This window comes from Condylura cristata, unplaced genomic scaffold (assembly GCF_000260355.1).
Source record: "Condylura cristata isolate star-nosed mole 26May11 unplaced genomic scaffold, ConCri1.0 scaffold00006, whole genome shotgun sequence".
NCBI classification, from domain to species: Eukaryota; Metazoa; Chordata; class Mammalia; order Eulipotyphla; family Talpidae; genus Condylura; species Condylura cristata.
This window is the reverse complement of record NW_004567107.1, coordinates 15929058-15939633: the sequence shown is the minus strand read 5'-3', so window position 1 is coordinate 15939633 and position 10576 is coordinate 15929058. Positions and strand designations below refer to the sequence as shown.

Genomic DNA, 10576 nt, shown 5'->3' with positions numbered 1-10576 from the left:
TGTGGGCTTTTTCTATTTTTTACAGATTGGAATTTACTTATGCAACAGAACTGGGGTACAGGCCAGACGTTTGTGGGGTGGGGAGGTGGGGGGGGGGTGAAAGGATTCATCAAAGACAGAGATCAGGCAGATGTACTGAAATCCACTGTTGAGGAAAGCAGCAGGTGGGTCAGGAGAGGTCTGAGGGACCAGGGAGAGAGAAACAAATACCCAACTGATTAAAAAATGGCAGAGGAGCACAATACATTTTCCTAGAGAAGATCCAGATGCCAACATATGCCAACATAGCTACTCATCAGAGAGATATAAATCAAAACTACAAAGGGATGCCACGTCACACCTGTAAGAGTGCCCTTTAAAAATAAGGACAGAGCCCTCCCTGGTGGAGCAAGGGGTTAAAGCACAACAGTACTCCCCTCAACAGTGTATTTCACTACATCTTTCTGTTCTGCTCCCCACGCTGTCTCTGGTGAATCCTCTCACTCCCTGCACCACTGACCTCTATCCCAGTTCTTGTGTGCATAAGTAAAAAAAAATCTTAAAAAAAATAAGGACAAATGTTGGTGTGGATGTGGAGAAAAGGTAAACAGTGTTGGTAGAATTAAAACAGTACAGCCCCTATGGGAGGTTGGAGGTTCCTGAAAAAATTAAAATTAGATCCAGTTTCAGAGTTTGCTAAGTGTCATCTATAGCCTGATGGTTATCAAATTTACTTGTCTAGCCTGGAATTGTCAGTTCATTGCGAAAGTTAAAAACTAAGCCCCCATTCCTGCCCACCAGGCAAATTTGGGAGAATTGAGTGGATAAAGAGTTGATAAGACTGTTTGGGAACTGGCCAATTAGGCTGATAACCCAGATCCCCAGTCAGAAATGCTGTTGCCTAGATAATCCAGCCAATGTCTGATGTCTGGAATACAAATAAAGCCTCTGGACACTCTGCATAGATCTCAGCATTGTATTTCAATAGATTCCCCATTTCTGTTCTTTACTCTGTCAGATGAGTTCTTTCACTCCCCTACCTTCTAGCTACACCGGGATGCTTTTTGCAGGAAGAGCTATTACTTAAACAATGGATTGATTCTTCCTTGAAGCACCAAGCAGTTTCCCATCATAGAATCTTTTTGTTATTGTTCCTTCTACTTGAGGTTGTTCTTACCCACATAGCTAACTGCTCATTTCCAAAATCCTTTGTATTTTTTCCTTACCTGTGATTTTTCCCATTGAGACCTTTCCTGACCATGCTATTTATTTATTTATTTTTTTTTTAAAGATTTATTTTATTTATTCATACAGAACTGGGGTACAGGCCAGAGGCTCAGGGGCGGTGAGAGGCTTCACCAGAGACAGAGTGGGGAGCAGAACAGGCAGATCGACGAAGTACACTGCTGAGGGGAGCAGCGGGCGGGTCAGGAGAGGTCTGGCTCGCCATGTGGTCTCCTCCGGGGCAGGCGGCAGGCGGGAATCGAACTCATGCGGAAGTGGCTTCAGATTCTCAGTGCTGTGCTTTAACCCGCTGCGCCACCAGGGAGGGCCTCATGCTATTTATTTTTTAAACATTGTTGTTTATTGTTTCACAATATAGAATTTCTCCCTTCAGGCTGGTCACTATCTTTCCCACTATGAAAGCGCCAAAAGCCCTCCCCTCCTTATTACTCCCCACCTTATTGTCTCATATCTTTGGTCTGCTTTCAGGGATCGCTGACCACTATTTAAAACTGGAACAGCCCCCTATTTTATTTCACTCTTCACTTTTTTCCATATTCAACATAAATATGATTTAGTGTTTGAATTCCCTTCCATTCAAATATAAAATTTATGAAGACAGGAATATATGTGTGCTTTGTTTGCAGATAGATTCCTAGCAACTAGAACAAGGCTCAGAAGTGTTGTGCCAGGTTTTGAGTTTCCCAAAGACCACCAAGGAGCCGAATCAGATGCAAAGCACATGAGTGTCTTTATTGCAAGCTCCAGCCTGAGCTCCCAACATGCAGTGGCGCAGCCGAAGTTGAGAGCCCTGAGCTCAGGGAAGGGAGGGTTTTTATTACAGAAGAGGGGAGTTTTTGCTCAGCAGAGGGGGTTTTTGCTCAGCAGTACATTGATTGGTGGACATTGAACAAAGTTATCTTGTCTTAACCCGGTTGACCTTCACTACTCGGCCCGCATACCTTAGGACATCTGGTATTTTCCTGATATGTACTGGTTACTTGCCTACTTGCTAATTGGCTGTTGCTATGGGATGAGCAAGATTAGGACATTTACAGTTAAATTTGGCCTTGGTGCCTTGTTGATAAACGAAACTTAGGCCTGGCTGGTTCAGAAGCATTCTGAAGCCTGTCATGGCGTCAGTTTGGTCTTTTAGAAGGTGGTCATTCTCCTCAGCTATGGATCTGTACTGGGGCCTTCGGGGAGATACCTAGAAAGACAAAGGTAGAAACACTTGAAATAGATGTGGGTAAGACATAGAGAGGCCAAAAGTAGCAGCCGCTATCTTGGTTTGTACTTTGACTTTGCTCCTTTCATCCCAGACTTGCCTGACCCTTGTCAGCCCCTTTCTGTGGTTCCCCACCATAGTATGACAAGCTTTGGGGCTTCAGTGGCTCTGCATCAGGCCCACCTTATTTGGCAAAACTTTTACCCAGAAGGGGATTATGTGGGCTTTTTCTATTTTTTACAGATTGGAATTTACTTATGCAACAGAACTGGGGTACAGGCCAGACGTTTGTGGGGTGGGGAGGTGGGGGGGGTGAAAGGATTCATCAAAGACAGAGAACAGGCAGATGTACTGAAATCCACTGTTGAGGAAAGCAGCAGGTGGGTCAGGAGAGGTCTGACATACCATGTGGGTCACCTCCCTGGCCAGGGATCAAACTTGTGCTGTTGTGGCAGCTGATAGCTTCACAGTGCTGTGCTTTAACCCCTTGTACTACCAGGGAGGGCCCTATATATGTATGGGTTTTTTATTTGGAAACCCTTGTCCTTTCATTACACACACTAATTCTACTAAAATTGTTTCACAAAAAAATATGCTGTTTTGTGCACACGATGGCCAGACTCCCTTAGAACATGCAGTTTGGGGGCCTACTTCTGAGTACTGATAGAATCCCCAGGTTTCATCCTTTGGTTCAAGTTTTCTCACCCTCAGCACTCAATTCTTGAGGGAGGTGGGTAGATGCTCCTTTGTTTTATAGAAAGCATCCCTGAACTTTATTGACAAGAACGAGTACCACCCTCCACCCACATGTGACAGATAAAAAGTCTCTAGACATTTACGCATATCCCGAGAGGTAAATTCCATTGAACTTCATTGCCTTACATGTTTCTCTTATTTTCTTATAAAGTCAATCATCTAAACAAAGTGGTGTGATTTTAGATTTTATGTAGCATTTTAAGTTTTTTAACATTTTCAGAGCAATTTTGGATCTAGAGAAAAAGTGTGAAAGAAGTAGACTTATATGTTCTATACCTATTAATATCTTATATCAATGGAATCCATTTATTTTAATAATGAACTAATACCGACATTGTTATTAACTTGAATTCATATAAAATTTAGTTTTTACTCAAAGCATTTTCTTATTCCAAATCCTGCTCAAGATACCACATTACATTTAGTCACTACATCCCCTTAGGGTCCTCTTGGCTGTGACAGGTTCTTAGGTTTTCCTTATGTTTGATGACTGACAATTTTGAAGAGTACTAAGGAGGTCTTTGTGGAATACTCTTTAGTTGGGGTTTGTCTGTTTTTCTCATGGTTAGGTTAGCATTTTAGGTTTGGGGGAGAAAGACCACAAAGATAAAGTACCGTTTCATTAATTCATGTCAGTGGTCCACATTATCAGCAGAACTCATCCCACTTGATTTCGTGTTGATCACCTAAGTCATGTTGGTCAGCTTTTTTCCCTGTAAAGTTAATTTTCTTTTCTATACTGTGCCTTTCGGACAGAAGTCACTACATATAGCTCAAACTTAAGGAATAGGGACTTGTTCTCTACCTCATTGAAGAAGCAATATTAAATTATTTGGAATTCAGACTGTTGATTTGCCATTCCTTCCAGTTTATTCAATCCTATCCAATTTTGGTCTCATGGGTATTTATTTTATACTTTGGTAATTTTGGTAATCCAGTACCACTTGTTAATTGTATATTTTCTGTTCCAGCTCTAAATTCAGTAATATTCCCTATGAATTTGGTTCCTTTTATTGGAGTTTAGTATTAGAAATCAAGATCTGATTTCTGATTTACTAAGTATGCTCATACCTATTTTTTTTCAATTCGAGTTTCAAGACATCTAGCCCCTGCACCTCTTATATAAATCCAAAAACAGAATTTAATTTGGCACAAAGTAAAGGCAAGGGGTAATTCCAAAGCTTGATCCAAAATATCAGCCATTAAGAGATAGATGGTTCGGGGCCCTCCCTGGTGGTGAAGCGGGTTAAAGCACAGCAATATGAAGCTTCCTGCAGCCACTGCAGCATAAGTCCACTGCAGCATAAGTTCAATCCCCAGTCAGGGAGCTGACCCACATGGCTCAGTAGACCTCTCCTGTCTCACCTACTGCTCCCCTTAGCAGTGTGTTTCAGTACATCCTCCTGTTCTGCGACCAACTTTGTCTCACTCCACTCCCATACTTCTGGCCTGTACCCCAGCTCTTGTATGCATAAATAAACAAACCTTAAAAATATAAGACATTCTCTTACTAATCATTAGTACAATTATCAAATTCAGAAAATGTATTACTAAAAATACTTTAACCTGTAGTACATACTCCGATTTCTGAATTGTGCTGAAAACGTTCTTTTGGACCCTCCCTGTGGCACAACGAGCTAAAGCACAGCACTATCAAGTGTTCTTTATATTAAAAAAAAAAATATATATATATATATACACACACAAAATCCATCTTAGAATGTGCACAGATGTGTACCACATCCTGTTTTAATGATGCAAAGGATAAACTTCCCTTGCTTTCTCAAAGAACTAATTTAAGAATTTTAAAGTTTATACCTATTTCTCCTCTATCGAAATTCTGTAGAGAACCTCATGCTATTTTTGCCTTAATCCAAGTCAGATTATATTATCATCACATTGTTAATAAATTAACATTTCTGTATTATTATGTAACTTTGAATTTTAAAATAACAGTGCCATCTGGTGGTTATGGATCTAGATCTAAGAGTGGAATTATTTTGGTAACTGATTTAAGTTTTTGAGGAACTGCAAAACTGTTTTTCCAAAGAGGCTGTGCCATTTTACATTTTTACCAGCAATGCATAAGGATTCCAGTTTCCCTACATCCTGGCCAATTGCCACCCTAGTGGGTGTCAGATGGGATTTGATTTTGATTTTAACTGCCTTGATAATGATATTGGGCACCTTTTCTTTGCTTGCTGGCCAGTGGTATTTTATTTTTGGAATAACATCTATTCAGATCCTTTGCTCATATTTAAACAGGTGTTTACATCTTTTTATTGTTGATTTGTAATTCTTTTTACTTTCTATACAGGAGGCTTTGTCAGGTAATATGATTTACAAATATTTTCTCCCATTGTGTAGGCTATCTTTTCACTCCTGAGTGGAAAAAAGATTTTACATAACAATACCGATCAATGCTCACTTAAAATCCTAATGTTTACAAGTTACACAATGGTTTCTTGTCATTTTTCCCACATAGATGGAGCCCTTGCCCTTTTTATCCTGCTGAATCTCCCGTGATCAGTACACACTACCTTCTAATATTTGCCGAGGAAAAAAAGTCCTCCAGGGTCTCTAAGAATCAATTACAAATACAAATGCCTACAGGTTGGCAAGTGAAATAAATGAATTAAGAAGGGCCATTTAGGGCTTGTAATAGACTAAGCGGGAGAGTACACACCTATCTACAGACTAGTTTCTTTTAACAAGTCCTCACAATAAATCTCGTCAACCTGTTGTACCCCTTCAAAATACAAAGCAATTTCTTCACGTCCTAGGACTACTATACCAGCTCCCTAGGGTAGCTAAGCCCCCAAGTATGCTACCAACCAACAGCAATACTGGATTCCAGTGTTCACCTATTCCAATACCAAGTTTAGGAGTTTTCTCGCTGAGATACTGGCTAGGAGGCCAAAACTCAGTGCTGTGAATTATTCTGATCCAGAAGCTGCTCCCCAACCACCTCCACCCCCAATCCCTGGACTCCCTACAGACGCGCGAGGTCTGTTGCCAGCGTTACTCCAGATTCCGTGAGAAAGTCGACACGCGACGCTGGCTGGCTTCTGAGAGAAAGCGACAATATGCCGAGGAAAAGCCTCCGTGACCGAGGCCATCGAGAGAGCACGTGCAGCTGGACAGAGGGCCAGGTTCCGGCGTCGAGGAAGAGAAGACCCCGGGCCAACGCACTCCGGAGTCAGAGGCCGTTGAGGATAAGCCGCATCCTAACGCTCAAGATCTAGTGCACGAATCTGACCGCTGCTTTGCAGGTCGGGGACCACAGCGCGGCCACCATGAACCTTGTACTGGCTGGGGGAGAGGCGTACGTAGAGGCTGACGCGCTCAAGAGCCGGACGCTAGCGGGAAGTCGATTGTCACCTTACAGACCTAAGGGTGGGGCGGGGTTGACTACGCGCTTGCGCAGAGAGCTGGTTTCCTGGAGTCAGGCAGGGGCGGGCGGAAACTAGCGCCGGGGAGGTCCCCTGCGTGCGCAGGCGCACTCAGCGACCTCCCGCTTCTTATCCCCATTGCCCCGCAGGCCTCGGGGCGGGGCCTCGGGGGTGGGGTCTCGGGGCGGGGCTAAATGCGGAGGGACGGTCCACCTTTCTCCCCTCTGCTTCCAATTTTGCTGTCTACTCCGATCTACCGAAGTCATGCTACCCAACACCGGGTAAGGGGGTGGGAGCGTGTGGGGATACCCGGTCGGGAGGAGTCGGGGCTAGGTGGGGTGCAATGGAGGGTCCGGCCTCGGCGGTGGGGGCAGGGGGGCTCAAGGAAACTTCCCCTGCGCCGTCTGGAGCGCTGGTGGGTGCTGGACTCGGGGTTACTAAAATCTGCGGTAACGGGGAAAGAGTAATCCAAAGTTAAGATTGCAGCCTTGTAAAACAACAGCAGCACGTGTTCCACGATAAAGAATCTAGAGTGGGTAACCCCGCCGTCCCCAAGGACGCCCCCCCCCCCTTTGGGTGTAGCAATAACTGCGTATCTTGTATGAAGGCGTCCAAGTTCTAGGGGAAAGGTCATTGTAACACCTAGCGAGTCTCCAGTTGTTCTAAACGCTCGATTTTGGAATAATAAAGTATTGGGGTGTTTAAAAAGTGTTTTAAAAAATGAATCTTAAAGTGTGTATCTTTTTGGGGGGTTTACTTTTACAAGATTTTTAAGTGTGATAAAATACACGTAACGTAAAATTTGCTCGCTTAAACATTTTGAAGTTTACTATTCGGTTGTGTTTAGTGTGTGTGCCCTGCTGTGCAAGTGATCTGCAGAATTTTTTTCTATTTGCAGAACTCATTACTCACTGAACAGCTTCCCTTCTTTCCCCCACCCCCTAGCAAGCACCATTCTATTTTCTATTGCTGTCAAGTAAGGGAGTCTTGAACTGAGTGAGCTGTTCATTTTGTAATTTACTTGAAACACACAGGCTCGTGGCCAAAGACTTAACAGCCTGTAAGTATGTTTTTTCATCCTTAACTTTTCCCCCAATACTCTGGTATGTTTCCAAAAATACCACATGTATTTAAGAACATATTTTGTATTCAGTTCCACCTTGAGAACTAGTAGCACTCTCTCTCCTGGGTCTTGATATTTTTACCTAATAGGTCTTGGTTACATATTTTTCAGTATATGTAGATCTTCTTCCCTTTTGATGTTCCATTGATGTGTAATCATTTACTTAACCAGTCCCCTGTCCATGGATACTAGATTTTTTCTAGTTTTTTTGTTACTCCTTCTTTGTCACAATAATTATTATGTATTCTGTTGTGTATTCTTGTATCTGTTTTGCACATATTTTGGTATATGTATATGATAAGTTCCTGGAAATGAAGTTGCTGGTGCAAAGAGTACTGGATATGCACTTTAAAGTTTGATAGCTAATACCAATAGCCTTCCAAAGAGGTTACAGGTCCACAGGATGAATGATATTTCCTAATCCAACACTCTGGCAAGGTAGCAAAATAGTTGATCATAAAACATAGTTCAAATTTGCATCATGAAATAGAATCAAGGCTTTTTTTTTTTTACATTTTAAAAGGAAAGATTGATCCGGAAAAGGAGAAAGGAAAAAAGAGACACCTGCATAGTATAGTCATGGGCCTCAGAAAGGAGACCTCTGATCAGGATCTTTTTATTTGTTTAAAGCAGCAATCCTCACCAAGAGCAATTTTGACCTCCATAGGATATTTGTGCATATCTGGGAACATTTTGATTATTAAAATGGGGTAGAGGTTGCTGCTATTGGCATCTGATATGTAGAGTTCAGTTGTGTTGGTAGAAATCCCATAATAGACATGACAGCCCCATACTATCAAAGAATTATCTTGTCCAAAATGTCAAATAGTGCAGAGATTGAGAAATTTTGGTTTAAAAACATCTGTCTGTGTTTTTCTTGCCTGATTTAAATAGTTAGGTTTTGGTTGATCTCTGAGAACTCTTTTTAAAAAAATTATCTAAATTGTTTATTACAAATACTTTTTTCTTTTTTATTTTTATCGAATCTTGACTTTGAGTATACTCTGCTTATGCAGAAATCTGTTTTTATTGCGCCAGTTATTAATCCTCTAAGGCACTTTGGTTTTAGGAAAAATCTGAAAGGTCACCATACTTTTATTTATTTATGGATACAAGAACTAGGCTATAGGTCAGAGATGCAGGGGGTGAGAGGATTCACTAGAGACAAAGTGGGGAGCAGAACAGGTAGATTAACTGAAATATACTGCTGAGGGGAGCAGCGGGCAAGACAGGAGAGGTCCGCTGCGCCATGTGGGCCACCTCCCTGGGTGGGGACAGTATTAAACTCGGGGCACTTTGCTGCAGGAGTGTTTTCATGGTGGTAGTGTTGAGACTTAACACCTAGGTCACCAAGAGGCCCCCTGCACTCAAATTTTTCATCCACATGAATATTTTTCATACTATTTTGATAGAGGAAAAAATAAATTGAGAAGCCCACTTCATTTGCTTTGGATGTATAATTGTCCTGTATACTTGACTAGTTACCTATTCCTTTCTGTTAGAAAATTCACCAGTTATATACTTAATTCTTGTATGACAGAGGGCTGTTTCTGGATTTTGTATTCTATACAGTACTCTGGTTTGTATATTCGTGCACCAGCACTGAATTATTTTGGCTCTCATTTTACACAATTTAAATAACTGAGAAGGCCAGTTCCTACCTCATTTGGATTATTTTTCAGAATTTTCCTAGTTATGCTTGGGTTTTTATTTTTCCAAATAAACTTTAGAATGGCTGCCATCATTTTTAAGGTGATTATTTTGCTTAAAAATTTCCTCACTTTTATCCTGTTTTAAACATAGCAGAGAATTCTGATAAATTGTAGAGGTCAGCTCTGCATCACCAAGTTTTAACTACCTGCCAGTGATATTGAGGAATTTGATGTCTTACATTCTCTCTTCTGTCCACTGTTTGTAATGCTTTCAAGCTGGAGGAGTTCCTCAGTAGAACAACCTGGACTTCAGGTTGAGAGGAGCTGCTAATCTTTGCCTTGTCTCTACCAGTGCTTGAGCCTCTGTGGGGAGGAGTCCTTGAAAATGCCTTTATCCTACTGGGAATCAATCCAGCTAGACTGAAGGCAGAGGCTTAGGGCTCTTTAAAGCAATGCTTGGGTCGTTTTTCATCTAAATATTCACATTAAAAATCTAATACTATGTGTACTACCTTTTGATTAAAAAAGCAGGCAAAATTATGCCTATCTAAGTTGTGTTATTTAAGTGTATGTTTGCATATTTTTGGAAAAGAGAATATAAAAAAGAGAAGCCAGAGATTAGTGAAGCTCTGATGGATATGGGATTAGACTTGAGTATGTGTGTTTATAAGGCTTTAACATTGTTGTTGTTTTTTTAAGATTTATTTATTTATGCTTACAGAACTAAGGTACAGACCAAAGGATCAGGGGTGGTGAGAGGATTCACCAGAGGCAGAGTGAGGAGTAGGACAGACAAATCGATCAAGTACACTTCTGAGGGGAGCAGCAGGTGATATAGAGGAGGTCTGCCACACCATGTGGGTCACCTCTGGGATGGGGATTGAACTCATGCTGAAGTTGCTGCAGCTAGCTTCACAGTGCTGCACTGTAACCCGTTGCACCACCAGGGAAGGCCATAAGGCTTTGACTTTTAAACCATGTCTATATTTTATCGCATCTCTCACCAAAGATGAGAGAAAAGAGGTAAGCTGAAATGGAATGCCAGCATGCCAAATGAACTTAACTATATATCAAATTTATCACATAAACATAGAAAAATAAGGTACATTTTAGCTAGTAATTGTGTATGCCGGGCCCTCCCTGGTGGCGCAGCGGGTTAAAGCACAGCACTAAGAAGCTTAAGCTACTTCTGCATGAGTTCCATCCCCGCCTGCCCCGGAGG

The 10576-nt window shown here is 41.7% G+C and overlaps 1 protein-coding gene across 1 annotated transcript in view; it reads left to right on the top strand.

The window, feature by feature from the left end:
- Positions 1-6771: 6771 nt before the first annotated feature.
- Positions 6772-10576, top strand: part of HSDL2 (hydroxysteroid dehydrogenase like 2) — a 38488-nt gene continuing 34683 nt past the window's right edge. Inside the window, exon 1 of the mRNA XM_012721234.1 lies at positions 6772-6860. Coding sequence (XP_012576688.1) covers positions 6844-6860 — 17 coding nt within the window. The 5' untranslated portion in view covers positions 6772-6843. The remainder of the gene's footprint in view (positions 6861-10576) is intronic.